This window comes from the organism of the source record quoted next, unplaced genomic scaffold (genome assembly GCF_019419815.1).
Source record: "Pyrus x bretschneideri cultivar Hongxiangsu unplaced genomic scaffold, Pyrus_bretschneideri_v1 Contig3, whole genome shotgun sequence".
NCBI classification, from domain to species: Eukaryota; Viridiplantae; Streptophyta; class Magnoliopsida; order Rosales; family Rosaceae; genus Pyrus; species Pyrus x bretschneideri.
Genome location: NW_025999612.1, coordinates 7,816,111 through 7,839,483, shown reverse-complemented (window position 1 = coordinate 7,839,483; position 23,373 = coordinate 7,816,111). Strand labels below are relative to the sequence as shown.

Here is a 23,373-nt window from a genome sequence, read left to right as displayed (position 1 = left end):
ATCTGTTTGATCACTTTTTGCTCCAAAGGAAATCGAATGTCCTACATTGAAAATACATAACAAAGTATTAAAATTCTACCAAAATAACCAATAAATTATAACTAATATTAAGATAAAATATATAATATAATATCGACTCGTCAAAGAGCATTGCGATTCTTTTCCTTGTTATGCATACTATGCAAACAACTAGCAATGTGGTCCTAGAAACAGCAACCGAAATACCTACGTTAAGTTATGATTTCATGAAATATTCGACCACAGAAAAGCATACAAATACAAAAAATCCAAAGTAACTTGTATATTATTTGATATTCATCACATGCACGTATACGTATAGTACATACCTATTTTCCAACCACGTGACGATGAACTTGAACCTGAAACAGATCAAGGTTAAGCGATGATAAGTATTGTATCTTGCAAACATATATCAAATGTAGGTTAGAGTCATTTGACAAAATTTATTAAATTGACGAGATGTATAGTGAAGAAAGTTGGGTTCCTCTGTAAAACTAATTGGTAATATAGAGAGTACCACAACCTCTTATAAGTTTATGCAAGGTCCCTCCACTCATCAATGTAGGATTAATTCTCAACACGCCCCCTCACGTGTGGGGTATTTTCAAGTCTAACACGTGGACAAAACAACGGGATGACGTGTGGCAATTTGGCTTCACATGTGGGACAACTTGCTCTGATACCATATAAAGAATTGACTTTATGGTAGAACCCTAACTTTCTTCATGGTTTCAAAGTAGGTTGTTCCACGTGTGAAGTCAAACGGCCTCACGCACTCCACTTCACCCCGTTGTATTGTCCACGTGTTAAACTTGAAAATTCACCACACATGAGGGAGCATGTTGAGAATGAGTCTCATATTGATGGAAGGAAGGATCTTGCATGGACTTATAAGAGGTTGAGCTACTCCCCATATTACCAATTACTTTAATGATGAGGCCTCAATTTCTTCGTGGACTCATAGCATATTGGGATAGTCTTTTGAACTAAGATCCTAATTAGTACTTACAATAAACTTGTAACCCAAGCATTTAATGCATTCACTGATGCATTATATAAGAAAAAATAGACTTAGTGTTCTAATAGGGAAATATGACAAAGCAAAGCAGTATCGTAGATTTAGGTTTATGATGAGGCTTAATTTAGTTAACTTCCAGTGGTCAAGAGAGGAAAAAATATGAGAGTTTTAACGAAAAACTCACGGTATTATTTATTTTAATAAAAAATCATATTTTAACACTAAAAAGTCAATCCTGGTATTATTTATTTTACCTTTTATTTTATCGTTATCGTTAAAACTCAAAATTTTCAAACCCTTTTCATTAGTTTTTCTAAAAAAATATAGGACAAATATGAGAGTTTTAACGAAAAGCTCACAATATTGTTCACTTTAACGAAAAACCATATTTTTACATTAAAAAGTCAATCCTAATACTATTTATTTTACCCTTTATTTTATTCTTATCGTTAAAATTTAAAGTTATCAAATTTTTTTCATTAATTTTTCTAAAAAATATACGAGAAAGGAAATAGAGTGGGCCAACAATCAAAGGTACCACTGGAGAAAAAACCTGAGTCTCGTGTCCAATCAAGTCGTCTATTAGACTATCGGTACTTTGGTCTCATCTGACTTCACAGATGACGTTGTTGGATACCCCAACCCAAACTTGGACATTTGAAGCATATTATTCAACAAGGTTTGAATCTATGGTGGAAGTATTAATGGATTATTGGATGTCACCGCTGCAGTTCAACTGAACTCAAATTTGGAAAAATGCAGAGGGTGAAGGTGCAAATCATCTTCATCAATTTCTCATGTATATCGACGGGACAGATTAGGGAGACTTTAAGTTTGTGAGTTGTTAAGGCCCACCATGTTGGTGAGTTGTTATGTTTGATATTTTAGGTTGAGTAGTGTTATATTTATTATCTATTTATACTATCTTTTATATCATTTCTTTAATAAAGGTAAGGTCGATGATAAGAATAATATTTTTGTTTTACATTTGGATAATGTTAAAGAGACTAAATTTTTAGACAAAATTTTAGAAACTAAAAGATATGGAAATTGATGATTGATTTATTACTTAAGCGTTAATAAACGTATTCATTCTTATTGATGATTCACCATTTATTTATAAATTTCATCTTCCTAGCATTACACTTTAAATGTAAGACTTTACAAGAGTGCTAGGCAGTCAATGCACATTTGGGCTTGTAATTTCTACAGAAAATACACACTTTATTTTAACATATATATTCAGGGTAATTAGACTATTCCAAACGCGTCTGCCAAGAAACATAAGTATTATAAGAGCAACTCAAACTTGACATATATCGTTCAACTTCCACTAAAGAAATATTGTTAAAATACTTTTATCAGTATCATGACAAAACGCACAAAACCTCAGTTTCTTGGAATGGGTGGAGCTCTGGATAGGTAATAAAAGTTCAAATTTATACGCTTTTTAATTGGAAAATATTTTTTCTCATCATCCTCAAATGATGATCGGTAATGTTCACCATCTTATTTATCATGTTAGATTGGTTTAAATTTTAAAGATGTGTAACAGGTAGACACAAATCAAAACATTTAAACTCATCCAATAATAATCGGGAGGTTTAACAAAACGCTTCCGATACTGTTCACTTTTAACGAAAAACCACATTTATATCTTTTCCTGGTACTATTCACTATATCTTTAAAAAGAGCTTTTCATTAAAAGAAAAGTTTTTTTGGACTTGTCGTTAGTTTTCCTAGAATAATTAGCATGATGGTGAGCATTACCACCGCATGAGGGTGATATGCATTACCACCACTTGAGGGTTGTGAGTAAAAATGCACCCTTTTAATTATGGGTTACTCTGATTGACAGATGCATGATGAGGATTACTTTATAATTGAACGGTGGAGATTGGTCTAGCTAATGAAAGCTATTAGAAAAGTTTGTTAGAAGGTTGTAGAGTTAGTTATTTTTTATAGGCTAGTATAATTAAATTGTAAACTCTCACTCAATTTTTTCTAATCAGTTCAAGTTAGAAGATATTAATACAAGCTTTCCTTCCTTCTAAACCTTATCTTCTTCTCCTCGTTTTTATTGTAATTTGGATAGTTTCATACCTTTTTCAATGTGGTTAATAACTCCATCTAATTTTATCAACGCAAATAATCTAATGCATGCTTGGTTCCTTGTAGCTAATCGGCTGCAATGAGATATATATATATGCATATTCTACAACCCTAAAATAAGGTACCATTAGTCCCCTGGATTAATTCAACGGACTTTTATTTAAATTTTAAAGGCATACATAATGTACCTGATGACTCAGTTGAAGTTGATTTGCATGTAGCTGCATTTGCGTTATCCTGATCATGGCAAAAGCAACTGAATCACTACAAGAAAAATGGGCTAAGAACACAATTGATTTGTGCCCTTTTCATTTTCATTGAGCACAAATACATAATTGTGCTTTATAAGGTCCATTAAACACCCAAATATCTCAATTGTACCCTCTAACAAAAAAAATATTAGTTTGTGCCATGTATTTGTGCCTACTAAAATTTGAACACAAAATTTGGTGTCCAACTTGCATGTGTCCTTATAATGTCAGAGATAGATATTATTTTATTAATTTACAAACACACAATAAAAGGGTTTTGTGCCCTCTAATTTAATATATTTAAATAAATATTATTTTTTTATCCTTTAGATTTACTTGCGGTCCCCCGATCACCAACGACCGTCAAATTATACCTCCAGAATCCTTTTTCTGTCCTTTTTCCAACCGCCAAGTTAATTTCTACAAATTCATAGCCGGATTTCCTCAATTTCAAATCTAAGAAACGGTGACCGCAGATTGTTTGGCCAGTTTTCAGCCAAGCCTGGTAGAATTGGACCTCGACCCTAGAGGTAAAGATGATCATCTCTTAGTGGGCTGTCCTCCAGTGTAAGTTCTTTTCTAAAATAAAAACTTTCAGTTTTGGGATCCATTTTAGATTTTGAATTTTAATTCCCTTCTGTATGCATGTCAAAGTTTACTCGCTTGGAGACTGCTCGGAATTTCAAAGTTTAGTCGCATGTAATATTCTTGTCTTAAATTGGTCATTTAATTTTTAATGTTTATAGCTTATTGTAGTTTGTTTCATCAACTTTTCTGGCATTTTTTGTTTTAAGTTTTCTGTTTTGGTTGCCTAGAAGATGAAGGAAAATAAATAAAATAGAATTCCATGTAGTCGCTTTTGTTTCCCCGGGAAAGAAAGATGGGAAATATTCAACCAATATCAATCAAGCCAAAATGTTGAATTTAATTTAATTATTTAAATTCAGTTCCATGTGGAATCGTTTGGTATGCAGACAGGACGAGACGGAACGGAATGAGACAGGACGGAACGGAACGGAACGGAACGGAGCGGAAGCAAAGATGTCCTTGGATGGAAACGAGGAGGAAGAAGAAGGAGACGAAGAGGTTATAATTTTGTGTTCCACGGATGTGGAACGAATCGTTCCAGGGGGGTGAGGTGGAACGTAAATTCACCAAAAACTCATTCCATGGAACAGCTTGTTCCACCCGTTTTAGGCGCACCAAACGTGGGACGGAATTCCTTGTCCCACACTGTTCCGTCCCGTCCCACGTACCAAACGGTACCTGTCGTATGATTACAGGATATTTCGTTGACTCAGGTGGTTGTCAACTTTTTTTTTTGCCTTAATTTGAAATGCCAGTGAGATTAAGATACGATTACAGGATAATTACAGTGTTTTTCTTTTCTTTTTTGCTTTTTGTTTTCTTTAATTTTCTAGTTAATGAAAGATGCCAAAAACTCAGTTGGGCTCCCACAATGTGAGGTCCCATGGAGTCAATGAGGCAAAGGTTCATATGCAAGCATCCAGCTTGTGACAGAGGGTGTAAGGGGAGGCCTAAACTGTAATCCAGTGTCACTCCGATGGATTGAGTTTTGTGATCTAGCTAAACTACCCATGATCAATCACATGAACAAATCATACAGGTAGTGCAGAAGTTGGTTATCTTCTTCCATTCATTCCTTCATCTACAAAAGATAAATGTGTGAGTTCACTTTACAGAAATCTTCCACTCAAGTTTACATATTAAGGCAGTCTTATCAGATTTTAGGCAAAAGTATGAGTCATCATGTGGTAGGTTTAGATAACTATAAGTACTATAATAAAACTCATCATTTAAGCAAGTGTAAAATTGTAATATCTGATTACTAAAAAAAAGGGCATGATGCTAAAGGCCTTAGTTAATGATAAATTTGTAAATGAAATTCATGAAGCGAGAGGAGAGATGTAAAAGATAATATTAAAAAAAGTCATTGAAATGGTGGGAGACACATTCCATATGCCCCTTGAAATGACATTTCTTTTGCTAAAAAATCAGTTGGGTTCCCACATTGTAAGGTCCCATGGATTCAAGGGGTCCAAATACCACACATATCATCCAGATTAGTTCGTTTGTGGAGCAAAGATTGGATGAGATGCAAAACTGGGGAATATAAGCAACGTTAGATTTCAAAATACTTATTTATTAGACTCTGCTTTGCAGATCCTACAAGGCTTTTAGCATTTGCTATCTTTCTTAAAAATTAATGTCATAACATTGAGATTTATCTCACTGCATTTGACCTAAGCTAAATGATTGTCCAAACTTGTATTGTTTTGTACATCTTGTTTGCTAGTAATGATGGTTAAACTGCTCATTTAAGTTGCATGTTTTGTTCGTTGTTATTTAGTATAACAAAGTAGCAATGCGTCAGTGCTTGTGAGTTCTCAATGCCGATTGAAAGTTTTGGTCCTTGAACATCACTGGAAATAGGTCCTTAACAATTTATTTTCATTTTCCCTTTGGTTTGGATTTCAGGAAGATGATTGCATTATCCACCAAGTTGGAAAAAAGAGGTGAAATCAGTTTTGCCTGGCTATATGTAGAGATGCATGGATTGCTTAAGTTCTGTTGGATAGATCAGTTTTGCCTAGCTGGAGTACACATGTCTTTTTTTATGAGGAATACGTGTATACTTTCATTAACGATATTCCACTTTTACTGTTTGGTTCATTCTAACAGCTGAAGCCGTTGGTTTTCATTTTATGAAATTTTTAATCTTTTGTTTTGCTTAAATTTCAGTTTGTAGCCTATTTTGATTTTTGATTTATTTTTAAATACAGATTATTAGGCACAATTTCAAAAAAGTGCCCGGCAGGTGGGTGTAAGATTGTCTGACAGACGGTTAGAATGTAGGCACAAAAAGACATCTATTTTTGTGCTGAACTGTTTGAGCACAAAAAGTCATATTGTGCCCTTTCGTCAAAGGTGCCGTCTATAAGAGCAATTCTAATGTTGGAGTCATTCTCCCAAGCTATTCACTATTCAATCTACCTAGTGAACAGTAACTGCCATTAATGAACAGTAATCGCTTTTTGCATCTTCACTGTTACACTTCAATAACTTTGGTAATAGGCAATAAAATATTAATATTTTTTTTATTTATAAAATAATATAAAATAATTTTAATTGTAATTTCGGATAAGACTTTTAATCGTTCTCATTGCGCCACGTGTCATTATCTGAAGTATTATTAAATAATACAAAATAATTTTATTTGTAATTTCGGATAAAATTTTTAATCGTTCTCGTTGCGTCACTTGTCATAAAATCCGAAAAGAAAATTATTGGGGATGAATTTCCGATAAGATTTTTAATCGTACTCGTTGCGCCATATGCCATTATCCGAAAATACAATTATTGGTGATGGATTTCTGATAAGATTATTAACCAATCACGACGCGTCATGTGTCATAATCTGTTTACAATCTTTGATGATAGATTTCCATCAGATTTTTAACGAATGCCGGCTTGCCACATGTCATTATCTGAAAATACAATTATTGGTGATGGATTTCTGATGAGATTAGCAATTAATCACGTCGTGCCATGTGTCATAGTTGGTTTACAATCTTTGAGGATAGATTTCCATCAGATTTTTAACGAATGATGGCATGCCACGTGGCATTATCTACAACCTAATCCTTTCTGAATCCTTCATATAATCCACCATCCATCCTCACAAATCTCACACCTAATTTTCTCAAGATCTCTATCATTATTCATAGTTTCTACTTCCTTCTTCACAAAAATCTGTATCATTATTCATAATTTCTGCTTCTTTCTTACAATGTCTTCTTCTTCCTCAAGGATGATGTGGGAACTCGATCAAGAAGAGGAAGAATTGTTTAACCAATCAAAAGGAATATTCAATCTCGAGGTGGCAAAAAATAAGAGGGAAGAGGATGAGGAGCGTAGAAGGAGAGATAACGAAGTAAGAATGGGCAGAGCCTCACATTCCCGTCGAGTCATCCAAGTTGTGGCTCAAATCTGCGGGTCCAGCCATTTCGGAAACCTTGATAGAAGCAGGCAACAACGAGGTATGGAACTCTTGGACGATTATTTTGTCCCTAATAGTGCATTCCCTGATACGTACTTTAGACGTCGTTTTAGAATGGAACAACATTTGTTCAACAAAATCATGATTGCTGTTTGCAACCATGATTCTTACTTTGTGCAAAAGAATGATGTTTTTGGTGCTATAGGTCTCCTTCCTCAGCAAAAAATTACTGTTGCCTTGCGGATGCTTGCATATGGAGTATCTGCAAACCAAGTGGATGAGATAACGAGGATGAGGAAATCAACCATTCTTGAGTCTCTGATGAGGTTTTGCGGAGCAATCAAATCTATCTACACCGCAGAGTACCTCCAGAAACCAACAAACATGGACTTGGAATGGCTTTTGAAGAAGGCCGAGATGTATGGTTTTCTTGGGATGATTGGAAGCATTGATTGTATGCACTGGACGTGGAAAAATTGTCCAAGTGCATGGCAAGGCGTTTATGGGGACAGAAAATGAGCAAAAAGTATCATTTTGGAGGCGGTGACATCTTTTGATACATGGATTTGGCACGCCTTTTTCGGGATTTTGGGAGCTCAAAATGACATCAACGTCCTTGCCCAATCCCCAGTGTTCAACGATGTCCTGCAAGGAAAGGCACCAAAAGTCACGTATGAGGTCAACGGACGTATGTACGACGGGCCATATTACTTAGCTAACGGCATTTACCCAAGGTGGTCAACATTTGTCAAAACAATGTCATGTCCATGAAGTGCAAAGGAAAAACACTTTGCAAGCTGTCAAGAAGGGTGCATGAAGGATGTGGAGCGTTGTTTCGGTATCTTCCAAGCTCGCTGGGCGATCGTCAGAGGTGCTGCCAGATTGTTTGATGTAGAGTCGCTTCGATCCATCATGATGACGTGCATCATTCTTCACAACATGATTGTGGAAGATGAGTACGATTATGAAGCCGTTGATGAATATTAGCCAGACACGATGAACAATTCAAGAACATGTATATATTGTGCTCATGATGCCACCGATGAGCCCATGCAACATGAGTCATTACAAAGGGATGGACGTTACAATGAAAGGTTCATTCAACGATATACTGCATTTCAAATGCCAGACATGCACAATGCCCGACAAATTGACTTGATAGAGCACCAGTGGGCATTGAAACAAGCTGAAGATAATTAAGTTCATTTAGTGTGTTTTTTTTGAATTTGGTATGTTTATGTTATTTTATTTGGTGTGTTTTATTATTTGATATGTTTATGTAATTTTAATTGGTGTGTTTTATTATTTGGTATGTTTATATAATTTTTTTAGTTTAGCTTTAGTGGGTTTTTTATTATTCGGTATGCTTATGTAATTTTATTTGGTGTATTTTTGTCATTTGAATAAATATTCTCTTAGTATAAATAACTTACCAAATTCATTTGAATAAATATTCAATAAATTGGAAACAACATAAAGTACTATATTCAATAAATAATAAATTACAACCCTAAAGTGATTGGAAATTATGGGCTCCGATTACAAAAACTACTCTATTCATCATCACTTAACAAATTTGTGGTGCTAGGATGATCTTCTCTTGTGGTGCTAGGACCATCTTGGTTTGCTCTCGCTTCTCTTGAACGCCTCATTCGCACCATGTCCGCTTTCTTTGACTTCCAAAAAAATTTAGAATTTGGAGACTTCCCTTCTAAAGGCGTGATCATAATCTCACGATCTCGTTGAGCTCGTCTTTCTTCTCTAACATATTCTTTTTCTTGCCTAAGTAGCTCTCTTTCTCTCTCATTAGCCTGAAATTATCTCTCAATAGCTGCAGTTTTTGCGTCCTCTCTAGCCTTATCAGCCTCATATTTCGCCATTTCCTTCGCCAAAGTCAATTCACCTTGGCGAGTAAGTTCTTCCATGAACTTTGCATAATCATTCTTGGAAGCGCTCCCTTTTCTCTTTGAAGCCTTCTTACCTTGAGGCCTAATTGGATAACGGGTCAAACCCGACGCTTGTTCAGGGAGGGGAGTTTCAGGCACTTCTTCTACATTATCTTCATGAACATGCGAGACATGATCGGGTGTAGAGTGTAAAGGGGTGTTGTTCATAAAAACTTCTGGACCGACAGGCACAACTCTAAATTTAGGACAATCTTTGACAATATTCCAACATTCCCACTGGTTGAATGATTTATTTTTGCTTTTGGTTTTGGCACTGTACCAAGCTTGTGCTTGAAGTTCCTACACAATGCGGGAGAAGAAATAATTATAATGAAAATAGGTAACAAATAAATAATACAAACAAATAATTATAATGTAAGTAGGTAACAAATAAATAATACAAACAAATAATTATAATGTAAGTAGGTAAAAAATAAATAATACGAACAAATAATTATAATGTAAATTTGGGTATAGTACAAACAAATAAATAATATATTGTTACTTGATCCGAGTAATTTTCCCCACTTCGAATATTACTACTAGCTTGTGCCAATGCGTCTCTCCACGTACTAAACGATTGACTAAGTAATTTTCAACGACTAGACATCGATTTTTTGGTTCTTTTCCCACCAAATTTCTCAAGATAATTGGTATGGATAAGACTCCACATTTCTCGCAACTGCATCTCATTATCCGTAAGCGAACTATGAGTAACTTCAAGCCAGCTAGTACACAACGCAACATCTTCAAGAAGCGACCAATTCGTACCTGCATCAGTAGTCATTTTGTTGAAAAAAAATGATTGAAAGTTTGAGAGAAAGAAAGGAATGTGATTGAAAGTAGTTGAGAAAATATGAAATTGTGGTGTAAGGTAGATGATAATGAGAATGTATTTATAGAAAAGTAAAAACAATTTTTTTAAAAACAATTTCAGATTTTTTTTCGGATTTTTTACAATTTTTTTACAATTTTTTTTTATTTTTATTCAACTAATTAATCTCTGCCGTTGGATATAAAAAAATTTGAATTCTAACACTCCAGATTGTGCCACATGTCACAACAGTAACTTTTCTTAATTTTAAAACTATTTTTTCTTTTATTTATTTATTTATAAAGCATATTAATATTGACTGTTGATCTCAGATCGAACAGTAGATATTAAATAAGACTTTTTTCATTTTTTTTACCGTTGAGATCGAACCGTCCAAGTTAAAGAGCCGTTGAGATCCAACGGACCGTGGGAAGCCAGCCGTTGAGATCGAACGAACCGTGGGAAGCCACGTGGCTTCCCAACGGTAACTGAAAAAGTGACTGATTTTTCTGAATTTGTGTCGGCGACGCGCCCCCACGCGGGAGTGGGGTGCACGCGTCCTGACAGAAAAAAATAAAAAAAGGCCTGACGTCAGCCCTAGCGTCACATCCACTCGGGCTCTCGGGCTAGGCAATTCTTCACTGGCCCGGAACCCAGGCCTCCACCTCCACTCGGGCTCTTTCACGTTGGAGCCGGTCCACAGGGCCTCGAGCTCCTTTTCTCTGGCCTGTCCCCTGAGCATCCACCTACGGTAGAGTTGCTCTAAAGGGCACAGACAATATAATAGTTGTTGCACTGTTGCCATTGGTCTATAGGCACATATAATGGTGCTCTTTGGCCTCAAAGGGCACAAATAATTTATTGTGTGCAATGCTCTTTTCTTTTTTTGTAGTGAATCCACCACTAGTAGTGTTAAGCCCGCACATTCCTCCTGATACCTCACAACTGTTGAATTGACCATCATCAATCTTAATCTCCAATTCAAAACCCCCATCCATCGCGCCTTGGATAGTCGTTCGATTGGACTCTAGAGCGAGAACAGCTGTTGTAAAAACCGGAACATTGACCCTGTACGTACATAGGCCAATCGCAACTAGATCAAATCCGGGATTTCTTGCGACGTACGTATTAGTATCAAATCCGCGACCGCCGTGGATGGTCATATTTGAATTAGTGATTCCACTCATGTTATTACTGCAGGATTGGGAACTAAAATTAAATCCTGGGATAGTAGTACCCGTATTTGTACTGCATACGTAGTAAAAGGTCACATCTTCAAGCCCGGAAGCATAATCAAACAGAGAGAAGTTGATGTTGGTGGAAACAAAAGTGGGAGGACAGATAGTTTGCCAAAAGTCCTGCCCAGCAATTGTAATAGTCCAAGGACTACTATTCGAATTCATTTCGAGAATTCTGTAGTCGATATTCCACATGCTGCACACGGGAACGCTGTCTAGGTATTGGACCTCAAACCCAGGTTTACCACAGTAATAGGGTCTGTTTACACCCCAAAACGGATTCACGACGTCTGACCAGATGCCTCCGCAGTTGATGGCTTCGCTGCAGTTAGAGTATGTTTCATTATCTGCACATAGACTTAACTTAAAGTTGATTGAAATAAAGGAAGTAAGCAAAACGACAGGAAGCAAAAACTGAAGGGTATGCATGTTTTTGGGGAAGGCTTAGAGTTAGGGATAAGCAAGGCCAAGTAAAAAGCAGAAAAAAGGGAAGCACTCCAGCAATTGCCGCTAGGAAATTATAGGTCACAATCACTAAGGAACGACTCATGAATTTTTGTCTCTCTTTTTGTTAATTTTTGGTGCGCCAACTTTTCAATGGTAGACCATTGAATTATATGTTAGGTAAACCAATTTTTTAAATTAAATTTGTAAATTATATGATGCATTATTAAAAGAAAATAAGTATGTTAATCAATGCTTAAAATAATAATCTAATTATAAAAAACGACGTTATATTGTTTACAAAATTTGGTTTAAAAAGTTGGTATCTCTAGCATTACCCTTCAAAGACACTTGAGCACGTTAATCAACACTTAAATAATAGGCATATTTGTCGATTTGTCCCCAGAACTTGTATAAAGCTATTAATTTCCCCTATTGAACTTTAACTTTAGCCGATTACCCCCTGAACGTTTATCATTAGCCAATTTCCCCCTTAAACTTTAATTTTAGCCAATTACCCTCCAGAACTTTTATAAATAGCTAATTTCCCTTTGACGCTAGATTTTAAAAATTTTCATCCAATTTTTTATCCATTATGATCACACAGACAACACGTGACAGCTGTATGGGGGCAAAAAGAATGAAAAAATTGGTTGGATGAAAATGGGATGAAAATTTTAAAATCTAATGATGGGGGAAAATTGGCTATTTGTAACACTTTATGGGGAAAATTGGCATCTCTATACAAATTTAGGAGGCAAACCGACTAATACCTTAAGTCATAATTTAATTATCAACAACCACGTTATATGTTTCACAATATTTTGTTCAAAAAAAATTAGTCTTTCTGGCAGCATTATCCTTCAAAGGATTAAATGCAAATAATTAAAAGACTTTTCATGGTGGGGATAAATTGATATAGAGTTTGACTAAAGTATTTGTCAAAATTTTCTTTAAATTTAGGGTTAATCTCAATCTTGGTTTTCAACATTTCATACATCCATTAAGTTTTCTGTCAGAACCTCCGTTAACTGATGACGTGACACCCAAGCGGATAGTAACTGGGCATCACGCGGATATTAAAAATTAAAAAAAAAAATAATAAATTGATATCATCTTCAACCCTCTGTTCATGCCGAAATGAAAGCTTTGATGCCGACATACATTGATACTTGTGATCGGCGTGCAAGTCTCCAATTGGCGGTGATGACAGTGCTAAGGGGTGAGAATCAAGGAGGAGAAGGCGAATTACTCGCCGTTGAGGAGTGAGGGTAACAATAGCGTGAAGTCGCCAAGGCTAGTGAGAGGGGCTTTGGGTTCGGGTTCGGGTTCAGGTTCAGAGAAGAAAAAAGAGGAGGAGAAGCCTAAGTTTCCATTGATACTCACCAAGAAGGAGATCAAGGAAGATTTCATGACGATGCCTAGCCACCGCCCTCCCCCGTCGCCCAAAGAGACCGCCAAGAAACGTTCAGAAGCAATTGGAAGTAAGTCAAATTCCCAATTTCATAAATCGTGACCCTTTTTTAGGGGGGTGTATTCAATTGAGATTTTGATGGATTTTAATTCTTTTAATGAATTTAGGGTCTTCAATTAGGATTTTATGTGATTCTCTGAAATTCAAATTGTATTCAATCAAGATTTTCAGATAGTTTATTAAAATACTTGGAAATCCGGGTGTATTGAATTAGGATTTTTAAGAAGTTTATAACATTCCAGGTGTATTCAATTAGATTTTGATTTTAAAGAATTTGAAGAAGTTGAGGAATTAGAGGAAACTTAAGAGATTTCATAGTATATTTTAAGCACCCACAAATCTCACCTCTCCCCATGAGATTTTGAGGGAATCAAATAAATTTTTTTATATGGAACCTCAACAAATCAATTAAACTCTACAAAAATCCGTCGATTTATAAATCTATGGAGTTTAAGGGAGTTTAATTGATTTGTAGAGATTCCACGAAAAACAAAATTTATTCAATTTCCTCGAAATCTCAGGAGGAGAGGTGAGATTTGTGAATACTTAAAATTGCACTACGAAATCTCTCCAATTCCCTCAAATTCCTCAACTTTTTAAAATTCTTTAAAATAAATTCCTAATTGAATACACGTAGAATGTCATAAATTTCTTTGAAATCCTAATTGAATACACCCGGATTTCTAAGGATTTTAACAAACTACCTTAAAATCATAATTGAATACACGTTGAATTTTAGAGAATTACTAAAAATCCTAATTGAATACCCCTAAATTCATTAAAAGAATTAAAATCCCTCAAATTCTCAATTGAATAGACCCTCCTTAGTTTCTTCCCTCTTCGCCTCTATGTTTGTTTGTCAAATTAACTAACGGCGGTTGTTCTTTGTGGATGCAAATTTCCGCCTTCTTCTTCTTGGACGAAAATGCATTTGCAAAACAATTAACATCTTAGGTCAAGGCCAAGAGGCTCACGCGCCCACGATGAATTAGGGAGGTGGGGGGGGGGGCAGCTTTGACCAAAGAATCTCTGATGCCAAAGTTAGAATTTGAGAGAGAAAGTGTTTAGAGAAATTTGGAGAATTTTAGAAGATAATTGGACTTAGGTTTTGGATAAAATGAGTGGCTATATATAGGGGTGTGGCCAGCCCTATTAGGAGAATTGGGACCGGCCACATTTGGTTGATTTGTGGGATTGATTGCAAGATATTATGTAAAATAATATCTTACAATTAGTTTGGCAATTAATTAGGAAATTAATCAATTGATTTTGACAATTAGGGGGATGTACTGGGAATTTGAGAGATTTTAATAGATTTATAAATCCATGGATTCTTATGGAGTTTAACTGATTTGTAGAGATTTCATGTAAAATTTTGATTCAATTCCCTCGAAATCTCATGAGGAGAGGTGAGATTTGTGGATGCTTAAAATATACTACAAAATCTCTCAAATTCCCTCAAATTCCTCAACTTTTCCAAATTCTTTAAATTCTAATTCTAATTGAATACACCTGGAATGTTATAAACTTCTCTAAAATTCTAATTGAATACCCCAGGATTTATAAGGATTTTAATAAACTATTTTAAAATCTTGATTGAATACACATTGAATTTCAAAGAATCACTTAAAATCCTGATTGAATACCCTTAGATCATTAAAAGAATTAAAATCCCTCAAAATCTCAATTGAATACATCTCCCTTAATCCTAATTTGAAAAGGATGATTGGGAGTTATCTTGTGGGTGAGGATTTGATGAGGAGTGATGAGAGGGTTTAAAAGAATACCATTTTGATCACCTTTGACCTCGATTGAGCCGTTATTGTCCGTTGCATGTGTATGGGGTTGTGATATGGCTTAAGGATAATTTTGTCTTCTTTACCCAAAAGTCCACGTGTTACCTCTGTGATTTTCTTGATTATTTTTGGCTCCACATTCTTGTTGATGGATTTGTTTCACGATACATGGTTGACGAAGAGATGAGCCTGCAAATCCATTATGAGAATTACCAGAATAACCCTTTTGAGAAGAAGAACCGGCAAAACCATTCTGAGAAGCACCAGAATATCCAATATGTGAATAGGAGCCTTGCATATACATTGTTGCCATAGTACTAGACAAATAATTTTCAAGACTATCTATATCTCTTTCAATATTGAGAAGTTGTGCTCGAAACTCTTTAAGAGAAATAGTGGTCTCCATCGCCAAAATAACAGTTCTTAGAACCGCATACTTCCTTGGTAACCCTTCTAGTGCAGCAATGATCATGTCATTATTTGAAATCGCTTCACTAGCAGCAATAAGTTCATCTCGAATTGACTTAAGACGAGATAAGTAGTTATCAATTGTATCTGCCCCTTTTTGTAATGTCTGGAATTCAGTCTTCAACATGTTAATCCTGAACTTAGACACAGTAGCATACCTATCCTCAAGAATAGACCAAGCTTCTTGAGCTATTCTACATCCTAGAACCTGATCAATAGCATCATCTGGCAGTGTAGCTATTAAAAGACTAAGTAGTGTCAAATCTGTTTGTTCCCAATCCTAATAAGCAACTGTGATTTCTTTAGTAACTCTAGTATTAGTATTAATGAGTAATTTTGGAGGACACACTGAAGTCCCATCAAAATGATCAAACAACTTATATCCCCTGAGTATAGATGGAAATTGATATGCCATTTGGAATAATTTGTATCACCAAGCTGAATTGTTAACATCCCCAAAATACTGTCAACTTTGAACTGTGAACGCATCTTATAACCACTATATAGCAAATCTTGATCAACAATTACTGATTCAAACAACTAATTAAACAGAATTCCTGGCAATTGGCCTTGATAAGAGCAAAGATTGTAAATTTCGTAAGAACAAGACTGAGAACAAAGAAACCTTACAACGTTGCAGCAAATCGTGAGCTCGTAAATCAAGAACTACGTAATCCCACAGGTGAATCGCAAGCTCTTGATACCATCATAACAATCTTGGAAGCTTAGCAGCAAAGAAAACATTAAGCTAAAGTATGGCAGTTAACAGTTTAAAGAGAGAGAGAAAGAGAGCAGGAAAGTTTTTAATTATCCTTAACCTTTCAATGAAACCGTACATTTGCTATTTATAGGAAATACACCTTATAAATGCCTAGCTTACTTTCTAAGCCTCCTCTATATTAATGACACTTGTCTTCACATACATTTGCCACTTGGCATTTTCTGTGTTAGTAACTTTTATATTGCTATTATCACACTCCGTTCACAGAAATTACTGTTTGGTGTAGTTGGTTTCGGTAGCGGAGTCAAACTCAAGCTAGATCTATCATGAATGAGGGAGATCAGATGAACCTCTTCCGACATTAAGAAGAAAAGTATCGCGACTAGCTAGTTAGTGTACTTTATTGAGCAGAATTAGAAGGAAACATGTTATACATATAAAAAAAATATCATGCTAGACCCTAACCTTATTAAGTGGTTTTTGTGTTAAGAAAAGGTTGTTCATATATAATACATGAAAAGAGATTTCATTTCTCAAAGAAAAGTTTTCGTACAATTCAAATTCAGCTGGAATTCCTAATTACCAAAGAGCTGCTAACAAATCTAGTTGCCCTAGTTTGTTTCATCAGACTGTTGGGATGTGCTCGTGGAGTCTACTGCAGCTGTTGTAGGAGAAAACAAGAAGGGCTTGGGGGCAATTTGCAAGGATTGAAGGGGTCCCTCCAACATCTCCACCACTTTGCTCATCGATGGCCGATCAGAAGGAATGGTCTGAATGCACCACATGCTTATCAACACCATCCTTCTTGCTATTTCATTTTCCTCCTCACTGATAGCCCCAAAAACATTCTCACTGTTCTCTAGCTCTAGAATTTTATAAACGTAATGCGGAAACATTTCACTCGTATGAGACACTCTAGAATCCAAATTCTTTCTTGCTCCAACCACTTCGAGAACCAGCATTCCGTAGCTGTACACATCAGACTTGTGAGACACTCCTCCAAAACTCCGACTAAATACTTCAGGTGCGATGTATCCTGCAGTTCCTCTTGTGCCCAACATCGACACAATGCTCTCCTTCGCTTTGCATAGTTTGGCAAGACCGAAATCAGCAATTTTCGGGCAAAAGTCTTTGTCCAAAAGAATGTTTTGCGGCTTTATGTCAAAATGCAAAATTCTTGTGTTGCAACCGCGGTGCAAGTACTCTAGTCCACGTGCAACACCAACCGCTATTTCAGATAATGTCTTCCACCCTAAGCGACACTTTTCAATATCAGATCCTTGCTTACGTATGAAACTATCAAGAGATCCGTTAGGCATGAATTCGTAAATCAAAGCTCTTCTGTCCCTTTCGTAACAGAATCCGAAAAGAGTGACTATGTTGACATGGGAAGTTCTACCAATGCTAGCAACTTCATTGATAAATTCTTCTCCGTTACCTTTGGACTCGCTAAGGACTTTCACTGCAACAATACGTCCATCGTCGGGTAGTTTTCCTTTGTATACAGTGCCAAAGCCTCCTTTACCTATTGTATCTCTGAAGGAGATTGTCATTTTCTTCACATCTGAATAACTATACCGGTTTAGAGTAAGTGATCCATAGTTCCTTATAAAGCCTCAACATCAAATCTTTCCCTTTTGTATTTCTTGAAGAGCTTTACCATTCTTTTCCTCGTTAAGCATATTACACAAACAATTAGCACTGTGGTCCCAGGAACACCAACCGAAAAACCTACGTTAAAAAATCGTTGAAGTTATGATTTCATGAATTATTCGACCACAGAAAAGCATATAAATACAAAAAATCTAAAGAAACTTGTATATTATTTGTTATTCATCACATGCATGTATATGTATCGTACGTACCTATTTTCCAATCACGTGACGTTGAACTTGAACCTGCAACAGATGACGGCTAATTGATGATAAGTATTGTAACTTGCAAACGTATATCGAATGTAGATTTGAGTCATTTGACAAAATTATTAAGTTGACAAGATGTATGGAACATATTGAAGTTAATTACTAACTAAATGACAGAAAATTTTAGTCCCTTGAACTAAGATCCTAATTAGTTCTTAAGCATTCACTTATGCATTATATAAGAAAAAATAGACAAAGCAGCATCGTACATTTAGGTTTATGAGAAGGCTTAATTTAATTAACTTTCCGTGGTCAAGAGAGAGAAAAAATAGGACATTGGAAATAGAGTGAGCCCCGCAATCTAAGGTACCACTGGAGAAAAGAGTGCTAGCCAGTCAATGTAAATTTGGAATGTTAGACTTTAAACGAGTGCTAGCCAGTCAATCAATGTAAATTTGGAATGTTAGACTTTAAACGAGTGCTAGCCAGTCAATGTAAATTTGGGCTCGTAATTTCTATAAAAATACAAACTTTATTTTAACATATATATTTGGGGTAATTGAACTAGAGAAATGCTAAAGAAACTCTCTCAGAAGTAATGAGACTCTTCATGAACTCTCCGTCACATCATGTTTTTCGCACAATTCTCGTGTCATCATTATAAAAATTTGTGCAAAAAACATGAAGTGGCGAAGAGTCCATGAAGAATTACACTTTGAGAGAGTCTCCTTAACATTTCTTATTAGACTATTCCATGCGCATCTGCCAAAAAACATAGAAGTATTATACGTGGAACTCAAACTTGACATATATCATCATTCAGTACTATGGTCTAATGATATTCCTCTTCATTTAAAAGTGAGAGGTTTTAGGTTCGAATCTTATGGATGACAAATTCGATACTAAATTAGGCTACCCATTGTATGGCTTAGCCGAACTTCCACCAAAGAAATATTGTCAAAGACTTGTCAATATCAAAACAAAACGCACAAAACTTCAGTTTCTTGGAATGGGTGGAGCTTTTGATAGGTAATAAAAGTTCAAATTTATACGCTTGTAATTGGGGAATATTTTTCTCACCACTCTCAAGTCATAATCGGTGATATTCACCACCTTATTTATAATAAATTTAAATTTTAAAATTTGTGTAGTAAACATACACGAATCACAAAATTTAAACTCATCCAATGTAATTAGACCAACTCTAATGGTTGGGTTAAAACTCAAAATTTAAGTTTGAAACTCTCCCAAAGCTTCTCTAATCATTGGGCTAAAAAAGGGTTTGGGTATTTTTAAGCCAAATTTAACCCAAAAAATGAGCCAGGGTTAGTGGCTGGGATCCAGTTACTTGACGTTGTTGGCCACTTGCAAAAAAACCAACGACTATTTTTTTTATCGGACGGTCCACGTGGTTGGACCTTTGGTTAAAATTTATTTTAAAAAATATTATAAATACATTAAATTCAACGGTTGAGATTGAATATGAGCAAATCTAACCGTAAAAAGAATATTTAAAGCCCAAAATTAAATCCAACGGCTAAAACAATAAAAAAAATTATTTAAATCAAAATTCACCCAAAAACTCAATAAATACCTACAACTTTTGCCAAACAATTATTCATTTTTTTTCTTTCTACCCATCTATGTATTTGTGTTTAAGAATGGGGTAGGTTGTGTGGTTTTCCATGTGATACATTGTGTAAGAATGAGGTAGGTTTAGCGATTTTTAATATTTTCGGAATGTATATATTTTAAGGTTAAAATGTTCATAAAAATAAATTACAATTTTATTTTTAAAAAGGTTATTGAAAAAAAAAAAAAAAAGGCTAAAATCATTCTTTCATAATTTCAGGTTAAAAGTTTAAGCCAAAACTATCTGAGAAGAAAAACTGTTTCTGGGTTAGAACCTAATTTTTTTGGCTAAAAATTTAGGTTTTAACCCTAGCCATTAAAGTTGGCCTTAGTAGGATGGTGAGCATTACTACCACTTGAGAGTGGTGTGTAAAAATGCATCCTTTTAATTATGGGCTACTCCTACTAACAGATGTATGGTGGAGATTGGTTTATAATTGAATGGTGAAGATTAGTATAGCTCATGAAAGCTATTAGAAGAGTTTGTTAGAAGGCAGTAGAGTTAGTTATTTTTTATAGGCTACTATAAATTGGAAACTCTGTCTCATTTTTTTGTAATCTATTCAACTTGGAAGATATTAATGCAAGCTGTCATTTCCTTCTAAACTTTCATCTTCTTCTTCTCGTTTTCACTATAATTTAGATAGTTTCATACCTTTTTCAATGTAGTTAATAACTCCATCTAATTTTATCAACGCATGAAAATCTAATGCATGATTGGTTCCGCGTAGTTAATCGATTGCAGTGAGATAAGCATAACGTACCTGATGACCGAGTTGAGGTTGATTTGCATGTGGTTGCATTTGCATTATCCCGATCATGGCAAAAGCAACTGAATCCACCACTAGTAATGTTAAGCCCGCACGTTCCTCCTGATACCTCACAACTGTTGCATTCATCATCATCAATCTTAATTTCCAATTCAAAACCCCCATCGATCGCGCCCTGGATAGTCGTTCGATTGGACTCTAGAGCAAGAACAGCTGTAGTAAAAACTGGAACACTGACCCTGTACGTACATAGGCCAGTCGCAACTGGATCAAATCCGGGATTTCTTGTGACATACGTATTAATATCAAATCCGGGATCGCCCTGGATAGTCGTATTCGAATTAGCGATGCCCCTCATGTTATTACTGCAGGATTGGGAATTAAAATTAAATCCCGGGATAGTAGTACCCGTATTTGTACTGCATACGTAGTAAAAGGTCACGTCTTCAAGCCCGGAAGCATAATCAAACAGAGAGACGTTGATGTTGGTGTAAACAAAAGTGGGAGGACAGATAGTTTTCCAATAGTCCTGCCGAGCAACTTTAATAGTCCGAGGACAACCTACTCGAATTCATTTCGAGAATTCTGTAGTCGATATTCCACATGCTGAACACGGGAACGCTGTCTAGGCATTGGACCTCAAACCCAGGTTGGCCACAGTAATAGGGTCTGTTTACACCCCAAAACGGGTACACGACGTTTGACCAGATGCCCCCGCAGTTGATGGCTTCGCTGCAGTTTGAGTACGCTTCATTATCTGCACATAAATATAACTCAAAGTTGATTGAAATAAAGGAAGTGAGCAAAAGGAAAGAACGCAAAAACTGAAGCAGAAGGGCATGCATGTTTTTGGGGAAGGCTTAGAGTGAGGGATAAGCAAGACCAAGTTAAAAGGATAAAGAAAGGAAGCACTCAAGCAATTGCAGCTAAAGAAATTATAGGTCGCGATCATTAGGAACGACTCATGTATTTTTAGGGTTTTTTTCTTTCTCTTTTTGTAAATTTTTAGCCAATTTTTTAATTCTAGACCTTTGAATTATATGGTAGGGAGATCCAAATTTTAAACTAAATTTGCAAATAATATGATGTGTTACTAATAGAAAATAAGCACGTTAATCAATTATCAATAACCAAGTCATATAATTTATAAAATTTGGTTTAAAAAGCTAGTCTATCTAGCATTATCCTTTAAAGACACTTAAGCACGTTAATCAATACTTAAGTAATAATCCAATCATCAATAACCATGTTATATGGTTTACAATATTTAGTTTTAAAAATTAGTCTTTCTGGCAGCATTACCCCTCAAAGGATTAAAGGCATATAATTAAAAGACTTCTCATGGTGTGGATAAATTGATATATGGTTTGATTGAAGTATTTGTCAAGATTTTCTTTAAATTTACTAGTCGTCAGCGGTCTTGATAGCATTTCTCTGTTTAAATCACCAATGTCTTCTCTGCCGCTTTCAACCAATTTTTTTCTCAAAAAAAAGAAAAATCATGTGCCATTCACATGACAGTCAATCATTAAAAAAGTAAACAACAAATAAAGTCCACAAAATTTAGCTAAACATCCACCACACTGTCGTCAGCGTCTCTTCATCATCTAATTATGTTCTTACCAGAATTGTTGAGACGAATTTTAGAAAAATTTATTAAATTTGGAGATTGTTTGATCATTCAAATGTATCAAATAAATAAATAATTAATTACGAAGATCATAATTGTTACCAAAATGGGTCAATTTATTAGATTATTTATTGATGACGTGATGATCTTCAATTTGATTGTTTATTGCACAAATCACCAAAGGAGTACCAAATGTGGCACCCGTCAAACCCCTTAATTGGGCAATGTTAGGAGAGATCGCAAAATGGACAAGTATTTGTGCGCGTGTTGATGAGATGAATCCCCAACTTCGTCAACTACCATGATGTGACAGATCGAGAAATTTTTAGTTATGACGGGAATACAAGTGATACATTATGTGTTTTAACAGGAATGATGGAAATTTTATTTTTTAAATTATTAACTTCTTAGCATACATATCCTATTATTTGTCTAACAACACGTGGTGTACTATTCTGTGTACCGATCACACTGAAAAATCTATCGTTACAAACCTTCGAACAATTAGGGGATTGGGTGGAGAACGGAACGAAAACCCTTATTCCAGAATGTCAAGCCACAAATTAAGTGCCTCGACTCGAAAAGGTATACGTATACCAACACTTGACGTCATTTGGATTTGATTAAAATCGATAATCCAATATAGATACAGCCATTTCCAACTCAATCCATCTGAAACGAATAAGTCAGGCCCATAAGACAAACACCTGCAAAGTGCCCAAGATCTCTTGCAGCCCAAAACCCCGTATCAAATACGGTATTTGGCATCAGAAAATCCATGTTTTGACCGAGAGACGAATCATGCTAACTGACTTTGTCGGTTTGTCCTCAAAACAGCCACCTACCTCATAATGCGATGATACAATGCGTCACATAACCACATGTGTATGTGTATGATTGAACTTGTAGACATAGTTGCAAGACTTGGAATTAGATTTTATCCGGATTTACTTCATTGAGATTTTAGAAAATTTATATTTTAATTATTCATCGTATATCGTATAATAAAAAATTATTTGATTTCTTTTATATTTAAATTTAAACATATCTTACAAAAACTGATGGTAGAATACATAATGAATGGTTAGTTCGGAAGAGGATCTTCTTCCGCAAGACTCGACCACTTATATCTCTCTCCTCCTCCAGCAGTTGCCG

General features: G+C 35.5%; 1 protein-coding gene across 1 annotated transcript; it reads right to left on the bottom strand.

The window, feature by feature from the left end:
• Positions 1 to 16,935: 16,935 nt before the first annotated feature.
• Positions 16,936 to 17,892, bottom strand: LOC103939472 (PR5-like receptor kinase). The gene has a single exon (XM_018645543.2). It carries the CDS (start codon positions 17,875 to 17,877, stop codon positions 16,936 to 16,938), a length of 942 nt encoding a protein of 313 aa, XP_018501059.2. The 5' UTR covers positions 17,878 to 17,892.
• Positions 17,893 to 23,373: the final 5,481 nt, after the last annotated feature.

What these genes read in the sequence shown, in the direction of transcription:
- LOC103939472 (XM_018645543.2), bottom strand. Translation starts at nt 17,877, where the DNA reads ATGACAATCTCCTTCAGAGATACAATAGGTAAAGGAGGCTTTGGCACT.